At 37.5% G+C, this 26,823-nt stretch overlaps 1 protein-coding gene and 1 pseudogene across 5 annotated transcripts in view; one reads left to right on the top strand and one right to left on the bottom strand.

Annotated features, from left to right (window-relative positions):
- Positions 1-26,823, top strand: part of CNTNAP5 (contactin associated protein family member 5) — an 818,968-nt gene that overhangs the window by 382,083 nt on the left and 410,062 nt on the right. For all 5 annotated transcript variants that reach the window (XM_077153509.1, XM_077153505.1, XM_077153506.1 and 2 more), the window contains one exon: positions 10,517-10,701. In XM_077153509.1, the coding sequence (XP_077009624.1) occupies positions 10,517-10,701 (185 nt within the window). The remainder of the gene's footprint in view (positions 1-10,516; positions 10,702-26,823) is intronic.
- On the bottom strand, positions 909-5,781 carry LOC143676752 (nucleosome assembly protein 1-like 1 pseudogene; annotated as a pseudogene).

Raw genomic sequence — 26,823 nt, 5'->3', positions numbered from 1 at the left:
CAAAGTTGCCATTATCTGAGTTCCCACATTTAGGCACTGTGCCAGACAATTTTAAGTATATGTTTCATTTAAATTCCATGACAATTTTTCCAGTGACTTGTCCAAGATTCCATAGCTGCATGGTTGTAAACTCAGATTATAAATCTCTGTAATGCTAACCCATTTCTTTATCATTAATAGCTGAAATAAGTATATTAAAGGCCATGCAGCTGATATTCATGTGTTAAATTATGAAAATGAAGAGGTTAGGGTTGGGCAGAAAATTCCAGGGAAGTTTCATGGGTTAACCTTGACTTATCTGGACAATTTTATTATGAAGGTTATAGAAAGACAGGAATCTCAGACAAGGTATCTCTGGGGAAGCTACACAGCATGTTTCATAAATGCTGCTGTGCATGCAGTAAGAATATGTTGAACAACCACATTAAGTCAGGCTCTGAGCTAGGCACTAGGAATGGAAAGATGGGTTTATCAGTCCCTATTATCAAGGAACCCTCTGTAGGTAAAATCATTGTTTCCATTTACCTTCCAGTTGTGTGATTTTAATTAAAAATAAAATGATTGGGTACATCCAAAACACATAATAACAATGTCTTATAGTAGCACTTTCTGACATATAAAAATCATGGAAGATGTAAATTAAGAAGATGGATACAAAGTTTGGCCCCTAGTTTAGATTTGAGCAACAGCTCTTAAATCTGGAGAGTGTTTTGTTTCATTTTGTTTTTGAGTTTTGCAAATTGTTTATGAACACCTCATCCAATCACTGTTCGGCTGTAGAATTCTAAAATCATGCTTTTTTCCAAAATCAGTTTGTATCCCATATCACAGAATAATGATCATAAGCAAAGGAATATATAAGTCATTCAATTTGCTTCTCACTGCATGAAATACAGAAAATTATTTGCCTATTTGTTAAATATTACCTCATCTGCTTCTTCACCTTTTTCAGCATAATCAGCATCAACAACTTCAATAGCTTCTCCAGCAAAGTGTAACACTGATTTTGGGACTATACGCTCATAATAAAAGTGACCAATTTCAAAGATTGCAGCAAGATTAGCTTCAGCATCATCATTCACATCTCCACTCTCAGGAAATTCAGGAGGACCAACAACAACAACAAAAAACAAAAAAAGAGTCATTGGAGATGGTTTTAGTTGCAGTATGAACTGTCCTATGTCCCCTGTGTTTCTTCTTTTTCTTAATGGTTTTCAAAGTGACATTCTTTCCTTTTTTTCCAATCTATGTGACATCCTGTACAACCCATAATTTCTGGTCCATCAAAAGAAAAGTGATCAAAATCATCTGGTTCTGACCTCATCCTATACGATTTTGTCAACAGTTCATTTGTGAAATACTCATAGGATTCAAAGTGAAATTCTAAGACAAAACTCATAGGCTGACTGGCATCTGAGAACATCATTTTAATGTTCTTCAACTACTTCAGAGTAAGTTCATTATGTTCCTGAACCATATTGCTGGGTAAGTCAGCATTCTTAAAAAACAATCAACCAAAATTCAGGTGTTCCTTGAGGGTCTTCTTTTTCTCATCTTCAGTCTTGGCCGTTTCCTTCAGTTCCTCCACAATTTCATCTCCTTCATCTTTTTTCCATTTACATTCTTCTTCCATAGGTTCATAAATTGTATTGATGATCTCAAATCACTAATCAGAGGCTGAGAGAGAACAGCATACTTTCAAGATTATGAACTTCCTCATCAAACCTGGCTTCTATGTGCACACTTAGCTTGAAGGTTTTTGAGGGCATTCACTCATCTTTAACTACCCTAGGCAAGCTTTTAACGTATCCTGTTATGTTTCTACAGGACCATCAAGTCTGTCTTGAAGGTCTGCAAAAATCTGAGATTTTGCATCATTGGAGTTGTCAGCTGAAGTGCTTTGATTTTTGTTTCTTCACCAGTTTCTTTTTCTACTTCTTCTAGAACATCCAAATCTTGATCAAGCTCAGACTATCTTTGTTGTAATGTCTGCATGCTGTAAGAAATCGAAACATTGGCAGCTCCTACCTGGAGCCAGGTGGTCTGAGCTGCGCAGGCAGTGTGATTCAGGGCAGCAGCGTATGTGGGAGGAGCAGGAGGCGGTGCCTCGAACAGATGACGCTAAAAAAGCCTGGAGAGTGCAATAAATTTTTGAAAGCTCCTAATGACTAAATCCATGTGTTTCATTGCTCTGTGACACATAGAAAGTGGCTCTGGTTTGAGGGTCAAGCCCACTATAATTACATCACCTCTTAGTTTCTCCTATTTTTGTGGGGGTCTCACTTGGGAACTTAGGAGACCAATCATGAGCCCAGTATATTGTAGAGGAAGAGTGGAGGTGGGTATCTTTATAATAAATGCTAAGCTAAGGCAAATCACATAAGGAAATGAAACGTGCCTTTTCTTTCTACATCATTTCCTTCCCTCTACTGTTGCCCTTTTTTCTATTACTCTGAGATCTACTATCCAATAAGACAAAATATTTTCTAGGACTCTCCATTCCTAATGAGCTACATAGCTCAAATGTGTGTACCGGGTGGGGATGGTGAGTACATAGGAAATGAGAGAGGATGGGGGATGTCTCTTATTTTTGCAGTAGGATTAGTGAAAGATTATGAAGTTTGGAGTCAGAGCTCGGCTGGAGCCCTATCTCTTTGTTTGTGTGAGTAAGGCACATAACCTCTTTGAGACAAGTTTCTAAGGGTTATGCACAGAACAATTGAAATAACATACATGAAGTGCTTGTCTTCTGGGAGAGACTTGATAAATGGAAGTGAATACCAATATTGAACATCTGAAAAATGAAAATATGAAGGTAGATTCCAAAGAGCAGATGGAAGCAAGTAATGGGGAACTTTCATATTAGTGGCCTCCTATTTCAATAGTAGGGCAAGTCCTTTCCCAGAGGGACTTTTTGGCTGAAATGCAGAAAGCTCCAAGCTCTGTTTTCTAAGGCTTTCCAAAATTCACAAATTGTGAAGGATAAAAATGGTGTTTCTATTTGAGCTGTTAAGATAAGACCAGGCAGGAGGAGTTAATCAAACTAGGCTCTTGGATGAAAACCCTATAATATAGACACCCTTAATCAGAAAATGTGGGCTGTAAGACTGAAGAAATGGATATGTTTACACACAATACCTTGGAGGAGTGGAAAGTGATGGAAGAATTAAGTCAAAATTTTTTTGCAAACATTCTGAGCTTTGTATAAAAATTTTTATATGCTTTATGGCTTTGGGTAGTACTTATATTGTTTCATTTTAGCTGTATCTGAAACCGCACAAAACAAGTGTTTATTTAATTCAAAATAAGTTCCCCCTCCCCTCAATGCATTCATTTCTGGTTGTTTTTATTGTCTCATTGCTATTGTTGTTCTCCACAATTGCCTATGGAGATTTCTATTTTTGCCTTAATAAATTGGAAACTGGTTAAAACTAGTACTTGAAACTCAAGTGCTACTGACATAAAATTTAAAATATATCTTCCAGTACAAACTTACAAAACTGAGTTTGATAATCTCTTGGGAACTAACTTTTCATTGCAATTTCTAATAACCAACATATCTAGATAAGATGGTGCATTTGCTAGGAGTACTATCATTCCTTCATTTTAATGCCTGTATAGATACAATTATAAATAAACATACTTCTTGAAGAATAGCAGCCATTTCCTATTGTCCAAATTGCTTAATCAACCCCCAGATTTCATTCAACTTGTTTTAACATAAGATTTCTGGGTGTTAGTATGGGATAACTATTGGGGTGAACTTGAAATTCCTTTGAGACCACATCTTTTTTGTCAATTAAAAGCAACTTGTAAGGTGGGCCATGGTAGCTCAGCAGGTAAGAGTGCTTGCCTGCCATGCCCGAGGACCCGGGTTCGATTCCCGATGCCTGCCCATGTAAAAAAAAGAAAAGGAAAAAAAGCAACTTGTAATGCAAGGGATATCATTGATTTATAATGAACCAGTCCCGTAGGATGAGTATTAATTTTTAAAGACAAATTTTTATTTCCCATTGTCAAAGATAGTTATGCTCACTCTAAAAAAACATACAAACAAATAATCAAAAAAGGTAAAAGAAAATCAAGACATCATTGAATATTTTGGTAAATTCATTCTTAGGTTTTATCTGCACATATAGCTTCTCTATTGTAGATATGATTAGTCTATCTTTATAATTATCTATCTTGTTTTTCTATATTTTAAATCCATGAGGTGTAAATTACTGAAATCTCTTTTATTCAATGTCACTTTTTACTGTTTCAAAAAGTGCAGTCACTACTGAGTGTACTTTTGAAATAAATACTGTATAAAAATCATTATGATGGCTACATAATATTCCCTCTGGTGATTCTACGTTTACTCCAAGTGTCCTTTGCTCTTTCCTAATTGTTGAACCTAGGCTATCTCCAATTTTTTAATCACTACACATTTCAATTTTTTTTCAAATGTCAGTTTGTTTTCTTAGGACATATTTCCAGAAAGCAGGTATTTTAGTTTCCCAGCTGCTAAAACAAATACCATGCAATGGGTTTGCTTAAGTAATGGGATTTTGTATTGACTTATGGCTTTGAGGCTAGCAGAAGTCTAGAATTGAGGCATCATCAAATCAATGCTTTCTCCCCAAAGACGGTGGCATTCTGGAAACAGCTGCTAAGGATTCTCGGTCCTTGGTGTTTCTGTCACATGGCAGTGCAGATTCATTTTCCTCTGGATTCCAGTGACTTCCAAATTTTGGTGGCCCCCTGTGGCTTCTCTTGATCTGACTCTCACTCTGCCTATAAATATGGATTAAAGCCCAACCTGACTCAGTGGGGCCACAACTTAACTGAAGTCAAATCTTGACGTGACCCTATTTACAGAGGGTCCACACCCACCAGAATGCGGCCCAAGACTCTGCTCCACATGTTCACTCTGGTTTCCACCATTCAATCCACTGCGGCAGGTTACTAGGTAAAAAGTTAGGAACATTTTTAAGGTGCTCAATACTTTTTTTTCTTTTTTTTTGGTATGCTGTATGGTGGGGTCACATTTCACTACTTTCCCATGTGAATATCCTATTATTGCAGCACCATTTCATGAGTACTTTTGTTTGTTTTGATTGTTTTTTTGAGGAGAAGTGTATGGACCAGGAATCGAACCCAGGTCTCCCACATGGCAGGCAAGAATTCTACCACTGAATTACCCTTGTACCCCACCCTCTGAATACTTTTTGACAGGTTTTTCAAAAAGATCCGCGGGATTTAATTTTGCATTATCTTTGGGCAATATAAAAGAATTGGCTAAATCAATGAACAACAACAATAAGAAACAATGCCAATCCACTTTTTAGGAAGGGTCAACACTTTGCTTTAAGTATTCATAAATATTTCATGATTTATTGAGCATGAAATGATATTAATTAATGAAGGTTTATGATTTCTTTAAACTCAATAAGAGAGAGTTATAACATTTTATTTAAAATGTGTATTTTTAATCCCTCAAAATCTTAAAATTATGAGGAACATTATTTTGGATGGAATGATGATAGTATACTCTCAAAGCCAAGGATAGGAGACAAGAGAAGTAGGGCCTGCTTTTAAAATCTTGAGGACACTAAGCGTGGGGTTACGAGGCTGACTTGGCCTCCTCCTGTTCAGAGATTGGTGGCAATGACTGAAGGAAGAGTCAGGTGGCAGCAACCAACCTGGAAATATACTACTGGAAGTTCAAGGATTAAAGCTCCCAATCTATTGTCCAGAGATCCTTGATCTATTCAACCAATGACTCACCTCATCTAACATAGTCGTGTTTTTCATGATATTTCACAGTTATGCAAACTATTTCTTAAACAAAAACATGACCCAAAGATTTTCAAATATTAGCCACCTAAAACACAAAATTAAAGGTAGAAATTTGCCTCGTGTCTTATGGCAGAATAAATTCTCAAATTAATTAAAGTAGAAGAAAACTTGGAGTAATTTCTAAATGAACTCAGAATGGGGAAAACTTTTTAAATTACACCACAAATGAAGAAATTTTAACTGAAAAAAAATCAAAATAAAAAATTTGAGTGGCTAAAAAATAAAAAAACAAAATGGTATATTCAAAAGATAAATAGAACAGCAAAAATTTATATTCAAAATTCAAATCACAGAAAATGAGCTAAATACAAATCAATACGAAAGTTGACGGAAAAAATAGGCAAGAGATCCAAAGAGACTTTTCATAGGGAAAGAAATAAAAATGAAAAGATTTTCAACTTCCCTTATATCAAGAGGAATGCATATCATAAGCACAAATGCAATTGTTTTAAATAACTTTATTTTTAGAGAAGTTTTAGTTTTACAGGAAAGTTGTGCAAAAAGAACAGAGAGTTTCCAGATATGCAACCCTCATGGGAACTCCTATTACTCACATTTTGCATTAGTGTAGTACATTTACTATAATGGATGAACCAGTATTGATATTAGTATTAACTAAAATCCATAGTTTACATTAGAGTCAATGCTTATGTTGTACTGCTCTATGGGTTTTGATAGATATTTATTGTTGAATATCCACTATTACAGCATTATACAGAACAGTTTCACTGTCCTAAAAACGTCCTTTGCTCCACCTGTTCGTCCTTCTCTTACTATCCTCTAATCTTTACCATCTCTTCAGTTTTGCCTTTTCCAGGATGTCATATAGTTGGAATCATTCAATATGTAGCCTTTTCTCAGTCTTCTTTCACTTAGCAATATACATTTAAGATCCCTCCAGGCCTTTTGGTGGTTTGATAGCTCATTTCATTTTAGTGTTGAATAATATTCCATTATATGGGTATACCACAGTGTGTTTATCCAGTCACACATTTTGATGGCAACACAGTGGAGAAAAAGCACTTCAAAAACTGCTAGCAGGGCTTTGAATATGTATAACGTCTTTAGATGGCGATTTAGCAGGGTCTATCAAAACATCAAATGTTGCCGCCTTTACTTCTGTTGAAGCATGTATACTACAGACATGCTTGCCCACATTTGTAAGGTATTTCAGCTGTTTTAAATATCAAAAATAGATTGAAAACAGCCTAAAAAGTTATCAATAAGAAACTGATTAAATTCAATATCATAACTATCATTCAATAAAACGCTATGCAGTTATAAAAAAGGTTGCAAATGTTCTTTATATTTTTCTAAAGGAAGTTTTCTAAGATGTGTTAAGCGATAAAAAGTCCCAAAATGTGCATCAGATTGTGGCATTAGGGTAAAAATTTAAGTGAGAGTAAATGAAGGAAATGTATTTTTCTAGAAGCATAAAAAAGACAATAACTGTAATGAATAATATGGGGAACAGAGCTGTATGGAGTGGACATAGATGGAAAAGAAAAGATTGGTTACTCTATACAAAAGTTAAATAAAAATTATAATCAGCTTGATCTGCACACAATTAAATTCACCTTTTGAAACAGATATCATATGTGAACAGATACTGAAATATTTTTAAATCATTGTTATTAGCTCTATTGGGAACTCAGTGGCTCATTAAAATTCATACACATGTGCACACAAAAGATAAGACAAAAATATGGAGGAGGAAAGCGTGTGATTCTTTCCATTGTTTCTTCCTTTCATGACATATAGTGGCTTTGAATTTTCAAATTTTTCATCTTTTGAACTTATTATTGAGAAATCATTATATAATTCCTTTTCCCCACTTAAGAAAAGAAAAAAGTGCCCATTAAATTCAAAGTGAAAACTTCAATATTAAATCTATGCTGCATTTTACCTAAAAGAAAAAAATGTATAAGGCAAACTGAGTTTCCTTTAGCCTATCATTAGCATCTGAACAAGTTGTATTGTAGAAATAAAACATATGCATGTGTTTGTGTGTGTGGAGAGAGAGAGAGAGAAAGAGAGAGATGGAAATATGTTCTAGTTTTGTCTCTGATCTCATGACTGATGCCACTTTTCACCCACTTGCTCAATCAAGAAACCTAGAAGTCATCCTTGGTTGAATCTTCCATTTATCTCCCATCCCTCCATATCTACATGATGTCTCGTGATATCTAAGGTCACCACATGTTAACTCCTGATCATCATTCAACCCTCCTTTCTGTCCTTCCCACTCCCTCTTTATAGAGGTTGCTTGTCTCCATCTGGATAAGTACTTTCAGAGTCTTAAGCAACCTCCAGGACACAAGACTTCCCTCCAAATCCATTCCTCATAGGCTGCCCAAAGACTCTTTTCTTAAGTGTTAATTGTCAGGCACAGGGTCATGAAGGATTCCATACGAGACAGCGAGTTAAAGATTTATTAGAAAAAACAGGGAAGAAGAAGAAAGGAGCCACTGACACAGAGGTCGGCTGAAAGTGGCTCTCAGGCTCCCTCCCCCCCCAATAGGAGCCACCCTTTAAAAGAAAAATTGGCACCTGCAAGACTGCACTAACAAAGGGGTTTATTGACTTAGGCTAAGATACATTGTTGAGGTGCTGATATGCAGAGTCAGGAGCTGGCACTGGAAAGCATTATCAACAGAAACAGATTATGATGGTATTTGTAGCTGTCTGGGATGTCTTCATTCATCTGGAGAATACAACACCAGCCAGTAGAGCAATTGGTTCATATCTGGATCCTTGGACCTGCCAAGGACTCTGAGAAGGGGGCTGCAGAGCTCCGCATCAAGAGTGCCTTTTGCTAGACCTAACATTAACCTATATTGGTAGTCTTTGTTTTGCTCGTACATCCCTGGCTCCCCTTCCTCAATGGCAAAATAGAAAGTGTATCCCAGCATATAAATTCCCTGAGTGATGGAAGTCAGAGCCATGGCAGTTAAGCCTCTGCTCTGAGATGCTGCTGCTGTAGGGAATCCCTCTTCTTTTTCCAATACGCATGCTTCTCCTGGCTGTGACACAGTCCTCCTTCTCATGGCCACAAGCCAGCCACTAATCCCTAGAAGAAGCCTTTGCAATCCCCTACCCTGCATTTCCATGTACATAGCCATCATTCTCTTTATTACTTTATTTATTGAATATACTAAGATTTTCAGGGAGGGAAATGTAGCTTTAACTCTGTATCTTCTTTCTTCATTGTGTGGACTCATGATCAGATACAATAAATTTCAATACAGAGTTGAAGGAAGGAAGGAAGGAAGGGAAGAATGAATGAATGAAGGATGAAGGAAGAAATGAATGAGAGAAGAGGGAAGGAAAAAAAGGAAGAGAAGTGAGGATGGAAGGAGGGAGGAAAGAAGAAAGAAAAGGAAGAATGGGAGGCAGGGAATGATGGAAGAAAAGAAAGGAAAGGACGGAGGGAGAGAAGAAAATGATAGAAAAAGAAAATCCATATTCATAAGCACAATCTATTAAGTTGTGAGAAGTCCAAAGTTTTAGAAAAAATAGACAACTAATAAATCATCAGGAAAAAATCAGCTGTTAATTCACCACTGCTACCATAGGAAGCCACAAAGTTTCATTCGGAGAAGCAAAAAGCAACTTAGGGCCATCATGGAGGTAGGAGTGAACAGCCTGCAGGCGAAATGGCACCTCCTGCTCCTTTAATACCACTCTGCTGAGCAGACTGTTGCAGCTGTGCTGGCAAAACAGTAGGAGAGGGGAGAGAGACATTTAGCTTTCAGTTACTAAGGGGACTGAATGCATAAAATATTCAAAATATCAAAAATTTATGTATATGTATGTGTAATGATTAGTTACATTGAACTCTTCATTTTGCCACAGTTGAAGCAAATGCTGCAGGAACAAAAAACAAACCCTGTAATCTTTTTGACAGAGTACTGCCAGGGAATTCCATCTGGGCTGAGTTCTCTTGAGTTGGGACACAGACCACACTAAGGGGCAATGTCAGACAGATCGGATTTGAACTCCGGCTTCACCTCTGTCTAGCAGGGTCTAGACACACCTCTGTCTAGAGACATTGGTGTGTCTGCTTAGCCTCACTGAACCTCTGTTTCCTTATTTGTAAAACACAGATAACAATGTCCCCTTAGAAGATTAAAGTCAAAGGTTATGAAATTCCCACTTGAGTGATTGTAGACATTCAAGTTTGGCAGCTGCCATGAGTGTTTCCTCTCAGTTGCTTTTGTTCACAGACTTAGCTACCTCAGTGTGCCCACTTTCTCCCCTTTATTTACCTAAAATTTATCCTTGCTCCAATGCACAAATCAAAATCTGCCTTCTCTACGCGAGTGCCTTTCCAATGCAAACGTTGTGCATTCTTTCTAAAAAAAGTGACAATTCCTATCTCCAATATGATTCACATGAGCATTAGGACACAGTTTCTTTGATCACGTCACTGCTCAAGTCCGGATAATGTGTAATTTAGTAGTGGAAAGAGGGTGTATACATCAGTTTGTCTAGAAGTTGGTCCTGGAATCTGTGGGCCAAGGCAGTAATTCCTGCACAGCCCAGCTTGGTTGTGGGCTTAGACAGAGGTAAGCTGCCATCACCTTTCGGATGGAGAGAGCTGGCCTTGCTGTGCAACAGCCCAAGGCAGTCTATGGGCACAGATGTCATCCTGCCTTCCTTTGCTCCTTTACAGATGACAGCAAACCTCGGCTCAGCAGCAGCCCCCCCTCGGCCACACTGGGCAGCCTCCTGGACGACCAGCACTGGCACTCAGTGCTCATCGAGAGGGTCGGCAAGCAAGTGAACTTCACCGTGGACAAGCACACGCAGCACTTCAGGACGAAGGGTGAGGCCGATGCCTTGGACATCGACTATGAGGTGAGGTGACTCTTCCTGAGATCCCCCCAGGTACATCTGGTGCAGTTAGAGAATCAGAAAATAAAAGAACAACTGGCTCCCGGAGCAAATCCTAACCCAGCCTTACATAAATGTGCCCAGGCTACCAACAAGTAGAGGAGCTCAGACAGAGAATCTGGGGCTGTGAGCTGAGTCTGGAGGTGAAATGCTTTGGCAACAAAGCTAGTATCCCACAGGGCTAATTGTGTGCATTTTAGAATCAGCTGGTCTCTTTTTACTTTTCTATTCTGCGTACAGGCTCCCTGACTCACTGTCTGATCTCTTAGTTACATGCAGTTGTTCTTTTCTAAAAACAATTCCATTAGCTAGGGAAGTGGACAATGTAGAAATTTTAAAGAAACAAAACATAAAAGAATATAAAACCTCCACTTTAGGCACAAGTCTTTAATCTTTATTTCTCTGCAGACTCTTGATTAATACACATTAAGAGCTGTTTCTCCCCCACCGTCACCTTCCCACAAGCTCTCTTACAGAAGAGGTCAGTGCACCATGAAACGAACAAATTTTGCAAAATGAGGAGGAATGCACAAAGTTATGCAAACTGGCAACCTACACTCATCTTTACTCATAGATCAGTTTAACTCAAAAGAGTGTATTGTACACCTACTGTATACCAATCTCTGTGCTTGGTGAAAGAAATACAGATTTGGTTCAGGTGGTCTGTGAGTTTGAGAAGCTTACAGTCTAACAGCAGCATCAGATCTGGACATGACCCCCTGCAGAGCAGGGAGGAGGGAGAGCAGCACTGGGCACTGCGGGAAAACAGGGGAGAAGACACTGGGTCAGCCCAGAAAAACAGCAACATCTGGCAAGAGGTGCAGCCAAACCTTAAAGAAAGATTTAGGTTTGCCTGATAAGGAAGGTCAGAAATTCATTCAATGCCAGGAGAGTATCCTGTCTCGGGGCAAGAAACATCTAAACAGTTTGGTATTTCTGGAGTTTAAAACAATGGGAAGGCAATGGGGTAATGGGTCCAGTTTATACTGATGCATTAGAGCCTACTGCTAGATTTTCAGGAATTTTGTCACCTGGCTGCTCAACACGGTCATTATTGAAAATGCAATTATAGAAATATACAATTAAATAAGGTATTTTTATAAAGGTCATAAATTCATCATTTCCTAATGATTTTACCATGTTTTACTGTAACCTATGCTCTGGAGGTTATGTCTATCGTATCTATATGGTAGAAATATTGTACGTTGCGCTAAATGTGCATTTTCCCAACTCCACTTTCAGTAAGGTTGCATGAAAGCTTGAAATCAATCATGGTGGAGTATTGACACTATGGGATTTACGAACATTATAATCAGGGCATAATTTACTGCTCTCTTGGTTGTTTAAACCACGAGTGGCAGTCATGGGCCAAATACACATTTTGCATGGGTCCTCCATAATAAAAATACTGTTTGTAGGTGCAAGGAGTTACAAAAACGACAAAAAAGTAACAAAAAGAATAGGTGACAGAGATCGTATGTGAGTTTAGCAAAAAAAGTGTTTTCTTTATCCTCTCATAAAAGATTCCTGTAGAAGGAATTAAGACCCACTTTAATTGGGTGGGTCACATCTCAATTGAAGCAATCTAATCAAAATGTTCCACCCACAATGGATTAAAAGAACATGGCCTTTTCTGGGGTACACAATAGCTTCAAACCAGCACACCTTCTTTTCTATCTACCTATCTCTGTATCTGCCTATCTACCTACCTATCTATCATGATCTATCATCTGTTCTCTGTCTCTATTACTCTAACATCTTTTCATCTATCATCTATCTGTCTATTATCTATCTCTTCCTGCCAGTCCAGACATCCAGCTTTTAAATCTTTGTCAGCACACCATTGAAGAAGACTCATGGGAACAGGCAATGCAGAGGTGGTGAAAGACCACAGGGGCCCTGTTAAAGAACTTAAACTTTGGGCAATAAGGAGCCATTAAAGGATATTTTGAGGCTAGTGGTAGAGCCAGTTTTACATTTTAGACTAGTGATTCTCAAAGTGTGGTTCTGGTACCAGCGACATGCACAGCCTCCGGAAACGTGTTAAAAATACAATTACTCAGGTCACACCCAGACTTACTGCATCAGAAATTCTGGGAGAGTGGCCCACAATCTGTGTTTACACAAGACTTCCAGGTGATTCTGTTGCACCCTAATGTGCAAGAACCACTGTTTGGAGCAATCACTTTGAAGGTCATGTGTAGCTTGGACATGTGCGCAAGGTAGAGAGGGAGGGTTGCTGGACAGGTGGTAGAAAGCTCTGTAAGGGAAACAATTTCAGTCACCATTGGGATAGAAAATAAGACAGTCTAGGTGGGAATGAATAAGTGAAAATATAAGAGTTGACTAACTGTTTGAAATCAAATCTGTAAGAAAGATCTTTCCCTTTAATCTTAACCCAATTTAACATGCAGTTGATAAAATGTGCCATCCACTAAAATCTAAAAGAAGTTTGTCACTCTTTGACTCAGAATGGGAGACATCCAGTAGGCTTTTTTGAGTTGCTGCTAACTGGAGGTCTATGAATATCAATCATTCTGCTTTACAAACTTGTTTAACTGATAGAAACCAAAAATAACAGAGCATGTGCTCACTATTCGAACCATATTTAACAAAGAGATATCTTTTATTGAATTTAGGACAATGAAAGCAACACCAACAAAAACATAGATTGATCTGATCCAGTCTTTTCTCTCCAATGATTTAGGAAATGAATTCTAAAAATTCACTCAGTTACTTGATTTGAAACTTGTGAGCCTCATTTCCCTTTATTTTCTGGTCTCCTCTGTATGGGATCACTGCCAAGGGATATGCAGTGAATTTCAGCATTTAGGAAAATGAAAACTCAGTGATGTCATTCAGTTTATGAACTGGGACCCATTTCTCCAGGACATTCTGAGTTTCTTAGTGCCCTATAAACTGTGCTCCCCAAGAAATTCACCTTGAAATGTTCCTCTGAACCCGTGCTCGAGAAAATTCAAGCTTCTTTGAATTTGTGCAGCTATCTTGCCCCAGTGATCGTAAAATGAAGACAGGCTGATAGCAATGGTGACGTATGACTAGGCAATCCTAGAAGACTGGAGTTACAAGTCAGACGAAGTTTTCAGAACAACGGAGCTCTCCAGCCTTGAAGAGTTCACTTCAAAGGCTGGAGACAGAAGTCCTTTATTCTCACCACCAATTTGTCACCAATGAGCTGTACAAACCTGAGAAATAAAAGCTCTTACTTCAATTAACAAGAAGCAAAAATAGGAACTTCGTTGGAAAAAGTAGAGCTAAGCAAGATGTCTAGATCTAAGATCTACTTTTAATGATGCTGTCCTCTAATCAGAATCTACGTTGAGTCTGCTTTCTGCCATAGTATTGATGGGCATATAGAAGCCCTACTTGTCACCAGCTAGAGGGATGACAGAACTCAGCCCCTAAGTTTCTACCACCTTCAGAGCACACACTACAGTATCTTACCACATTTTATATGTATGTTAATCACATTATGCAAATCTAGGTTCATTATCAAATTTTAGTAAAATAAAATAATTTTTGGCAAGAAGTTATAGAAGCTTTTATCCTTCTATTAGACTACCTTTGGATGTTAATTGATTGATATCATTCCTTTGAGGTAACTAGTAGTAAATTTGCCACACCAAGATGCATGTAATTGCCTGCTCCTCTTCCAACCTAGAAGGGAAACATCAGCAAAGGCTCATAAAACCCTGCCAAAAAATGAGAAGCATAAGGAGTGTGTAACCTTTGCATTTCATCGGCATGTCATCCCAGGTCACATCATTCCCCAAATGACTTTCTCCAAATGTTTCTGTAAAAGACTAGAGCAGTTCAGCAGTTCACTTGCATTCCCAGCCTGGAAAAGAAGGACTTTAGAAATGAGATATTTATAGGACCTTACAAAATCCATTTCTGTGAGTCCAAATAATCTAAGTCTTCTCTTATCTAGAGCATCCAGTGATCTTGTTTTAAACAACACCAAAAGATGTTAAAAACATACATTTAAAATAGATAATTTACATAATATCACCCCATAAATACTGAAAAGGCATTTGATAAAAGGCAAAATATATTTTAATAAGAATTCTTATTTTAAAAATCCAAATTAAACATCTAAAGCATTTAAAAATACATATGCATACATTTATCTTCAAAATAAGTTTTATGGAAATTTTGAAGAAAATATGGGATCATTGTATAATTTAAGAGTGTGTGTATAAAGGGCTGCCTTCTAAGTATACCTAAGTTCTAGGAACTAGAACATAAAACATATTAAAACTGTTGTTTAAATGAAACTGTTTAAAACTCCACATGACCTCACCCAAAACAAGCATAAATGAACAAAAGACCCTGCCACCACCAAAGAAAATAACATATAATACCATCACTCCTACCCCCAATAACCTGGAAAGAATACTTGCAAAATATATCATAATATTTTAATAAATAAATTGTTCCTATAAATATTTTGTAAATGACCTTGTGGAAAAATTGATGAAGTACATGACCATTTTCAAAATACAAATGACTTTCAAATATATCAAAAGATTCTCAGTCTCACTCATGAAATAAAGGAATGCAAATTTATGCTACAATGATGTTTTTAACTTAGATTGCAGACATAATGCATTATGTTGATATGAGTATTAGAAAACCAGAACATTTCAGATGTTGTTGTGGCATTATAATTATTGCAATATCAAAGACAAGGCAAAATCTTTCAAATTAGAGATAGATACTCTTCAACCCAACAATTCTCTTTCTATCCATTTATCCTGCAATTATAAGAAAATGTAGACAATGGGCTATTTGCTAGGTTATTCCATTTTTGAATAACGAAATATTAGAAAATTTCCAAATTCATTCAGAAGGGGACTAATTAAAAATGATGGTAAGCCTTGTAAGAGTGTAGCTTTGCCCTGGGGCCCTGGCGACTTTACATGTATCCACCTAGGCTATGCTGCCAAAGGCTTGACCCGCAGCCCATCTGAGTCTTGGTGGTATGGCATGATCCCCTTGGAACATGAAGACTTGGAGGCCGGAAAGGAGCTGTTCCAAGGCCACTTCCCACCCACCTCCTTACAGTCCTGTGAGGCTGTAAGGAGACTGTTTCTTGTTGCCTCCCAGGTTCTGATGAGATACAGGGCTTTCTGCCCTACATCCCTGAGGATAAAGCTGTCAGGGATAAAGCTGCCTAGTTGCAAGGTAGAATGGGCTCCTCAGCAGAGGAATATCTCACAATCCATGCTGAGCCATCCTTTTGTTTAGGTGTCAGTCTCTTCAATGTATGGCACATGGACCAGGGGGGCCTGGTATATTTTCCCTTTTGCTCTCCATGTAAGCAATAAGGATCTGAATCTAAGTGATCTATTCATCTTTACCAGATGAATTGGCCAGACTTGGAGTTGTCTTATCTTACGTGGGTGTTGGACAAATCCATACAAAATTGGTATGCACTCATTGAAAAGGATGAGGCAGTTCTTTAACTTTTGAAATTGAACTATCTCCAGTGGAAATTGTTAATTTAAGAGGAATTTAACAGTATAATGTGAATAGAATCTGCATTTAGAAACAGAAAAGAATAGAAAGACTTGTAAGCGTGTGTACACATGGAACTCTCTGGAAGGATACTAAAGAGATGGATAAGACTGATACTCAGCAAGTGGTAGCAAAAGGGAAGACTCACCTTTTACTCTATACGCTCTTTAACCTTTGTTTTGGCCGGGGGGTGGGTGGTGGTGGGGTGCGTGGTTTGGGAATTGATCCTGGGTCTCCCACATGGAAGGTGCATTCTGCCTTTGAACCACCCATGCACCCCTCTTTCAACTTTTTTTTTTTTATTAACGGAAAAAAAAAAAGAAATTAACACAACATTTAGAAATCATACCATTCTACATATGCACTCAGTAATTCTTAACATCATCACATAGATGCATGATCATCGTTTCTTAGTACATTTGCATAGGTTTAGAGGAACTAGCAACACAACAGAAAAAGATATAAAATGTAAATATAGAGAAAAGAAATGAAAGTAGTAATATAGTAAAAAAAAAACAAAAACAAAAACAAAAAAAAACCCCTATAGCTCAGATGCAGCTTCATTCAGTGTTTTAACATGATTACTTTACAATTAGGTATTATTGTGCTGTCCATTTTTGAGTTTTTGTATCTAGTCCTGTTGCACAGTCTGTATCCCTTCAGCTCCAATTACCCATTATCTTACCCTGTTTCTAACTCTTGCTGGACTCTGTTACCAATGACATATTCCAAGTTTATTCTCGAATGTCGGTTCACATCAGTGGGACCATACAGTATTTGTCCTTTAGTTTTTGGCTAGACTCACTCAGCATAATGTTCTCTAGGTCCATCCATGTTATTACATGCTTCATAAGTTTATCTTGTTCTTTCAACTTTTTGACTTGTGCTACATGTAAAAAACTAAAACACAATAAAATACATAAATAAATAAAAAGAAAGTGAAATGATAAATCAAAGACTACTTATTTGATATTTCTTATAAAGTTGTGTTTCCTCATTTAATATTTGACAAACACTTTAAAATATATTAATTAATTTATGTGTTTGAGATTTCTCATTATCTAGTCAAAGAAATGAAGCTCACCACAATTGTTGAGATTCCTTTTTCACTTTTGTTTATTTCTATAGACATATGCCTGACACATAATCCACAATAAATATTTGTTTAATGAATGAATTTTCTTCCTGTAAACTATAAAAAATGAATTCACCCCTTAGTATTTTTCCTGTAAGTAGTTCTTAATAGATCCTCCATGCTCAGATGTCACCCCTGACTTCCACCCTTCCTTTTGCTTGACATTCTGTGATAGACACTTAGAACTCAGCAAGATTAAAGGACTGGCCAGGCATAATAAAACTTTTTATCTGGTGTTCAGAATAACTACAGATCACTAGGAAGACTGTTTTCCAGATCATGCAGTAGTATAATTGTTATTGATCCTTTTTCCTTTACAAACTCAGCTTCAAGGATTAAGCAGAAGGCACACATGGAGGAAAATAAACTGATTACAATAAAGGAAGGTAAATAAAATCAGATGCAAAAGGGAAATGTGGAAGAAAAAAAGGAAAATAAAAAATGAGTCTTGTATGGCATTTTGTGATCTTATTTAGCGTCCCCTCCTCCCCCCTCCAAAGCAAACAGCCATGTGAAGGGTTCCTGAGTCACAATTATCAGGACTCAGAGAGTGTGAGGAAGTTACCCATGACCATGTACATGAAGTGACAGAAATAGGATGTGAGCCACTCAACCAGGCTCCTGATAGAGAATCTTCAGATATGGGCACCAGCTCAGGGGACATTGCTTGGCCTCTGTATTAGTTAGGGTTCTCTAGAGAAACAGAATCAACAGGGACCACTTGCAAATACAAAATTTATGAAAGTGTCTCACGTGACCGTAGGAATGCAGAGTCCAAAATCCACAGGGCAGGCTGCGAAGCCGATGACTCCAATGGATGGCCTGGATGAACTCCACAGGAGAGGCTCACCAGCCAAAGCAGGAATGCAACCTGTCTCCTCTGAGTCCTCCTTAAAAGGCTTCCCATGATTGCATTTAGCATCACTCATTGCAGAAGACACTCCCCTTTGGCTGATTACAAATGGAATCAGCTGTGGATGTAGCTGACGTGATCATGACCTAATCCTATGAAATGTCCTTATTGCAACAGACAGGCCAGCGCTTGCCCAATCAGATAAACAGGTACCACAACTTGGCCAAGTTGACACCTGTCCCTAACCATGACAGCCTCGCGTTGTTGGAAGCCTTGGAATCACATGACTGGGTGCCACTTTTCCTTGCAGTTTTGAATTTAAGATTGGCATAATTTTTGTACTTGCAAATTTGGGTTTCCTCAGGTTTTACAAAACTTCTCTTATATGTATATGAAAAGTAAATTAAATGTGCTGAGTGTGATGGAGAAAATATTTCAATACCAGTATTATGCAAAAAAACTGTCTTTTTTTAACATGAACTAAAGGAATAGATGATAGCAGTCTTAATTGCTTTATTTTAGTTGCTAATAGAGAAATGGCAATAGGTTTCAATTAGCCCATCACTTCAAGTGGACAGGGCTAGTAGGACATCTTGAGAGGGTGATTTGGGGCTAAATTAATATAATCATGAGTGAAGTTCTATGAAGTTAGTTAGGCCCTACTTGAATATTTGTAGGGTCTGAAGTAAGAGAACAAATAGAGACCCATGTATCATAAGAGTTAAGTAAATAAAGAATTACAAATTGAGCTAGTGTACTCTCTTACCTTGACAAATATACCATCACAACCATACCCACATGCTCAAGCTCTGTCCATGCTGTAAACATCTGCCTCTCTTCTACCTTTGGGAGGGCAGATTGCAGGGTCTCAATGCTGTCTCAGAGTTGTTTAGACAAGAGACTCTGGGGTGCCATGTGTGAAGGTCCCAGTCTGGAAAGGTGGTTCCAGCCCCATCCAGGCATTTCCTGTTGGCCCATAAACATCTCCCCATGTAGTTCAGGATAACCAAGTGGTGCCCTCTCCAGGGCTAGATGCACAGCAGTAGCCGCTCCTGCCTGGGTGTGTTGGGGACTCTCATTAGGATTTCAGATGAGTAATTTTGGTGAGTACTGAGTACTTGACTTATTTCGTTTGGACAAAACAATATAAATATGGGCTGGGAGCAATTTGGCTGTTGGCTGCACCTAGGGATTGCCCATCTGAAAAAAGAGACCATAGGTCAAGCAATTGACTAGATTCTGTCTAGGAACAGTGAGATAACCATGATAACTCCAACAACAGTGATTTGTATGCAGCCCAGTAAAGCTGGTTGTAGACTGAGAACAGAGAGACTCCTTTGCAGAAAAAATGGGAGGGACTGCTTTATACTGATGAGAAAATAGTAGTGTTTCTGCCCCATAATTGCCCACCACTTTCCTTCCCCTCCGCTTCGGAGGCACTGCAGCAGGATCACATCACAGCTTTGGCAGGTTTGCTTGATTTGCCTGGAATTGGGGAACAAATTGTGCTAGGGTTCCCAGGAGAAGAGACTTCCAGTTTTAAAACCAGAAGTGTCCCTCACAAACTGGGATGAGTGGGCACTCTAGCCTGGGAACTGATTCTTTCAGAAGGTTACTCAGTAGAGTCAAGACATTGGAGAAGCTAGAAGGGAAGCAGTATGTGTGGTGGGTTAAGAGATAGTATTCTCGATAGAAGTATTTTGAACTCTCGTTCCTTTAGTTCTTGGCTATGAGGCCATAACCTCTGTATGCCATTGCTTTTGTCACCTGTAAGAAGCAAATAATTTAGAGGAAAAAAATAGTAAAAGAAAGCTGTACAAACAGTATCCAATATGTGAAAGTAATCAATGTATGCTAGCTGTTTTTATTACTATAGCAAACCTCGTCATAAAATGGTGCTGATGATTGAGCTGGAGAGGTCAATTCCAAGGGAAGTGGATTAGGCTTAGGGCAGTAACAAAATCAGATGGAGAGGAGGATAGTTATGGACCTGGAATGTTAGGCTGTAAATATACATAGGAAAATGGAAAGAGGGATCAGGCAGCTTTAATGAACAAGGTGGCTATTGAGATCACCATTTCTTCTTATCGAATACCTGGCTTGGTCTTAGGGTAGTATTCCCTATTCTCTGTTCCAGCAAAAGATAAATGGGACAATCCCGGGTGGAAAAAGGTGACACTGGGTGATAATGAAGGAAGAGGTTATAGAAGCAACAAAGAATAGATCCTTTTTGGCAAAAATGTTACCAATTACCTCCACTAAACATGAGACTCCCAAGTAGGGGAGAAAATAAGACATTTTCTTATTGTACACTGTAAGCACGTGTAAGTTATAGAAGTCAGAAGTTCCAAGAATTTACAGACTGAGTCACTGATCAGTCAACCCACAGCACAAACATCAAAAAATGGTGATCTTGGGGCAGATTTGGGCTGCCATCATCTCCTTTGGCCTATTATATGGTGTTTTCTTTCATTTTAACATTTGTATTCAGGTAAATACATAAAAATCAAGAGATTTCCCATGAAATTCTGGATTTCTGGCCTCATTTGAAATATCGGACAATTCGCCAACGCCTTACTGGCATGCTGAAGGCCACTGACGGACATGTGGCTTGATGAACACCTGGCAAGTGCAATCTTTGAAAGTTGTAAGGGAAGACAGTGGATGGAAGCCTTTCTCATACTCCCCCCTTTACAAAGTGGGCTGTCAGAACAAATGTGAGACAAATATCCACAAATGGGCAATTTCAAAAGTGCAGAAATTCCAGTCAGATAGATAAACGAATTTTCAGAATCCCAAATTTGGAAAGGACCAGAGAAAATGCCAATGAAGGATGAATGCACTCATTACAAGGAAAAGTAACATCAAAAATTAAAAAAAAAGAAAAAGTAGCAAGTAAATACCAGACAAAAGGAGAGGATTCGAGATCAAAGGAAAAGTGAGTGGCAGCCTCTGTAGCCACAAGGTTTAACATCAAAGGAGGTTTTCTCCTGGGATGCATTTAGTTGGTGCCCACCTGACACCACTTCACCCTTCATGTTTTCAGATGGATCATATAGACCAAGGCATGAGAATGCAAGTGAAACTTCATAATATGACACCTGGTTTTGTGGAACATTGAAATTGATGAAAGGCACATAAGCAATTTGCTTAGACCAAGTAAACAAGGAAAAGTAAGACTTTTTTTTAGCTGAACTGGCAAAAAGGAGGACAATAAAGCAAAAGCACTTTTAGAAGAAAAGTGCTAGTGTGCTTGTTTGATCCAATTCAACAAAATTTTTTTTGGAATTATTATGTTTGAAGCATGCCACTCAGATTACCTATACAAAAATGAGTAAGATATTGTCTGTGCCCTGATGTAGGTTAAAAGCTCATTTTGTTGAGGGAGATATTACAAAGCCTTCATCAAATGTTTACTCAGTATCTATTATGTATCGGGCACATAATAGATCAAGGTAAGAGAACTGGTAGGTCGAGAATAAAGGGGAAAAGGTCACAATTTCAGATGTGTTGCTCAGGATCAGCATGACTGAAATGGTGGTATTTGAGCAAAGCGTTAAGGGAAACACATGTTTCTGTCATGCTCATACCAAGATAAGACCAAGCTGGTGCATCTCATTCATTGTGCGATAAAAGCCATAATGTATATTTCAGGTTTCCATCATCTCTTATTTGAGGTCAAAATGAGTGTCCTGAATTAATTTCTCTGCTGCCAATTTAATCAGTGATACCTTCCCAAAGATTGTTTTTATTTCCCCCCTGAAAGTCCTTCATTGAGTTCCCGTTCCTCTCAGACTAGCTCAAAGACTTTGTCACATGGCTCTGACTTCTTTTGCTAGTTTTGTTTATAACTTCAACCTCTATCACTTCCGATTCTTTAGTAGTTTACTAGCGTGACTTTCATCAAACAAACTGCTTTTGGTTTCCTGGACAAAAAAAAAAAAAATACTCTATATTACAAATCTCGCTTTTCATTTACCCTGTAACATCTATATCCCTAAGTGCATGTCTCAAAAGTTTGCTTATTTTTCAAACTCTAATTCACTGGGTATCATCTCCAGATATTTCCAAAGTTTTTTCAGTTAAAATCGCTAGTTTCTTCCCCCTTGATTTGCATAGCACAGCCTGCTTTTTTGCATTGGGTTGCTCATGCTTTGCCTTCCATCAATCTGTTAGGGGATGTATTTGTCACTAGTGACTGGCCCTAAATTCCTAGAGGAAAGAGGAGGTGTGTGAATTATCCTCAAATCTACCTTGAATCATGCCTCATAGAAAAGTAGGGGCTCAACAACTACTAAGAAATTGGATTTATATTAAAAATTTGGAATTAGACTTTGCAGTTATGAAAACAAATAGACAGTTGTGAAATGTAATAAATCTCTGCAGACCTTAGAAACTATGAAGTAAATTGAGGGACCATCAATAGCATTTGGGACAGAAATATCAGCAGACAGCTGTGCTTCTGTGAATTGATAACATAAGAACTAAAAGGATGCTCAGTTAGAATTAAGTGAAAATCACTGATCTAATAAAACAAATTTTGTTTGGAAAGTCTACAACAACTAAAATATGACAACCGGTGGATGAGCTCCTGATGCAATGAAAACTGAGTTTCCAGCTCTGAGTTTCATACCGGGAAGGCATTTGCTTCACTGTTATCTCTGTGTCACCAGTATCTTCCCCATAATGAAAAAGGCCAGAGTCTAAATAGAAAGGCATAATCAAATCATCAGCAACCTAGACAATGAAATCAGGAAACAAAGGGGTTCATAGAATATAATCATATTTGATTTAAAAAAGATGAATTTAAGAAGGCTCATTAAAGTTTAAAGGAAGTAGGTAGCAATTATAAGCATAGTAGTGAAATGTGTGCCAATCAAAAACTATTTTGTATAACACTCTTGAACTAATTGAAAAACATATCATTTTAAGATGAAAATTTGGGAAATCAAACAAAACATCACATTTAGGATGATGGTTGAATAAAAAGAATGTAAAGGAATAGATAGACCTGAGAGGGTTAGTTATCTAGTTGAAGAACACATAATAAAGGAATTCATATTCAACTGCATAATAAATATTTTTTTCTTAAAATTGAAAATGTAGAGTGATCACAGAGCTCTACTAAACCCTCTCTCTCTCTCTGAACAGAAATATGAAGCTAGAATAAGCAGTAGACCTTTTAAAAGTTGCATACAACAGATTTATTTCCAGCTTTCTGAAAATCTGAACACCAAAAGGAAACTTCTACAGAACTTGACAAACGTTTGTCTGTTTATCAATTCAAAATGTTTTATTCAGCTGAGTTACTGAATATTTACATAGAAGTCAAGCCTTAGACTTGATAAAAATATTAGAAAAATTTGCATGTATATAGTTCTTCTTTAGAAATAACTGAAAACCATGTTTTAAAATACCATTTAAGAAGAATTGTTTTGCTGGGAAGTTGCTGTTAGTGGAGATGATACCACTGGAATACAGGCATTTATAGTGATTGCTATGTGTCCAGATCCATTTTTAAATATTTCAGATTTAGGAATTATTTTAATTTTTCACATTAGCCCAGTCAAGTTGAGTTAATAATTTAAGTTTTACCATTATCTCCATTATATAGATGAGGAAAATAAATCACCCAGAAGTTAATTGTTTTGTCCAAGGTATCAAAGAAATTACATGGGAGGTCTGAGATTTGAACCTAGGCAGAGAGGCTCCTGAGATGTTGCTTGGAACTACTTTGCTATGAAAAACTGAAAGATGGATATTGATATAACTCATTAATTTACATGATTTTGTGACCAAGTTCAGAAATAAGAGAATATTTTTAAAAGGGATTAAAAGTAGAAAGAAGCAGGCAGGTTGATGAATAATAATAGTTTTAAGTAATCAGAATTTAGAATAAATGATTAACTGGGGTGAAGAAATTAATCTCTGCTTTATAGAAATTAATCCAACATTTTAGTTTGAGAATCTGGATAACCATAGTAATTAACTTCTAAGTCAACTTAAGAAAAAGAGTACACCATGCAAATCCATAAAGCAAAAATGTAAAAGGGATAATAATGAAAAAATAAGAAACAAAATAACCTAACACAATATTGATCATACTTAAAATTAAAGCAATAAGCATTTAAAACTATCTGAATTCTCCAGGTGGCACTGTTGCATATCACCTTAATAAATAAATTCTAGCCATATGCAGTCTATAAGAATCATATTTTGGGCAGAAATAACTGAAAAACTAAAAAAAAGAAAGATTGAGAATATAAACAATGATGCGCCGATATACCAATTAAATTTATACAAAAGGAAAGCAAAGGGAGAATACTTCTTATCGTTGGAAGTAAAACTATGGAAAGATGAAGCCCTCTGTAAAATATCTGTCATTGGGATCCCTAATTAAAAACAAATTGATAATAAATAAATGTGTATATTAAATGAAATATCAATTACACGAGGAGGAAAAGGGAGTATGTGTTTGAGAATTAAGTAAATAAATAATAACTACAATGATAAAACAAATCATCAAATGCATAACTCAAAACAATGTTGGATAAAGCTCTCCTGAATTGAGCTACCTGTGCAGTAGCTCCAAGATGCAGCAGTCTTGGGGCTGGCCCAAGGAAGCAGCTATTGGTTTTCCAGTTATCTTGCCAGAGTTCAAAGAGAAAAGCCAAGGTTGGGAACCTGGGAGGGAAACAATTACACATCAACTGCAAAAAGCAGGAGGATGGCTTGAGATTGATCAATATTCAATTTTTGCAAATAATAACTACAGTAATTTGGCTGACCCAGAACGTGCCTAGCTGTGACCTGTATAGATGGTTCCAGGATCCTTGGAGGGCAAGGGTGAAATATGAAACATTCTGAGCTGGGGAAAATTTACAGAAACACAGTTTGAGCACAATTTTATTTATTTTTTTATCATTAACATTTCAATAAAGCAGGCAAAAAAAGATGAATGTAGATGATCTGAGGTGCGTAATTATTTATATGTAATTAAGAGGTATATGTTAAGTAGAGTCTATGAATGTCCGTGATATATTTAGAAAAATCACTAGTATTTTTGGGAAAAAGAAAAACGTCAACTTTCCACGCTAACTTAATGAACTAAATCTATAATTCAATAGTACAATTATAACCTCAAATCCTGGGAAATTTAAAAATGAAGAGCAGGTTTAAATTTACATTCCCACTCAAATGTGCAGAAATGTAATTTTGAATTCAATTTGCTCATTAGCCCCCATTTCTGCTGATGGCTATAAAATCTAACCTTGATATTGAGTGATAGCCTTGTTAATGCCTTTTGAAAACTTAACTTACTGTTGTATGAATATTCGGTTATTCTGAGGTCTCCTTTCCCCCTCCTTCTTTCTCTTTCCCTGTGTGGATCGCTAGCAAGCTGGCTGGGACATTGTCGTGCATCAGGGAAGCACATCTTGTGCCGGTGTTGTTCTCACTCTGAAAGCCATACGCTCTTTCCCATGAGGTTTTTGGACTTGGGGGATCAGATGTCAACTTCTCCTGCTGCTTTCCATGGCTCCTGCCTTGGCTTCGGGCTGTGAGTTTCTATCAACGGACACTCCCGACCTTCCAAATCCTGCTACTAGCCCTTTGCACATCTACTCAGAGCCTCAGCCCATCCATTCACTACCTAGAAGTAACTGGTCCTTGTGAAGCAGCCCTCGGACCCTTAAACTCTGCAACTATTGTGTAAATAGTGTTTACTCTCTGACTCCAGCCATGTTGGGCTGGGGCTATGCTGAGCTCAAAGCAACTCTAATAGGTTTGAAGCACTTATACTATGGGTGTCAGGGCAGAATCATCATTTCCGTGATTTCTAAAATCTACTTTGGCTCCTCCCGCCGCACCCTCTCTCACCTATTAAGTTCTAACCTCCCAGAAATAACCAGAGAGCAAAATATTCTAGGTTCTTTGATAGAAAAAAGAAATTTGGCAAAACTATCCATTCTTCTCTAAGTAAATATGTTAACTAGAAACAACACATTGTTGCTCAAAATAAGTAAAATAATTCTGAAATTAAATTTTAAAATAAAATGGGCAAGAATATCAAATAAATATCTTTAAATAGTATAGCAGTGATAAAGAAAAGAGGGCAGCAGGGCTAATGTCTTATCACTTACTATTGTATACTAAGAATTTATTTTAAAAGATTTTAGAACTTGTGGAAAAAAATAGACATCTGTAAGCAAGCATTGATATACCAGTAGTTATTCAAATAAGGAGAAGATATTCTGGTTGGGTCAACACATTCTCCTGAACCACAGCCAAGGATTTTTATAATTTAAGTATCTGTTGAAGGCAACATTTTAAAACACTGGAAAAGAAAAAAAAGACTTCTTCATTAAATCGGGGTGTGATCATCACAACATGGAAACATCCCTGTGTTTCTAATATAACGGAAAGACTATTCACATCAGGGCAGGTTGGCCTTTTTTACACTATTTCCATTAAAAAATAATTTCCACTGTTCAGTGGTAGAATTCTTGCCTGCCATATGGGAGACCCAGGTTTGATTTCCAGTCCATACACTTTCCAC

Source organism: Tamandua tetradactyla, chromosome 3 (genome assembly GCF_023851605.1).
Source record: "Tamandua tetradactyla isolate mTamTet1 chromosome 3, mTamTet1.pri, whole genome shotgun sequence".
Lineage (NCBI taxonomy): Eukaryota > Metazoa > Chordata > Mammalia > Pilosa > Myrmecophagidae > Tamandua > Tamandua tetradactyla.
Note: the sequence above shows the minus strand (reverse complement) of the source record. Positions and strands in the feature narration are given on the sequence as shown.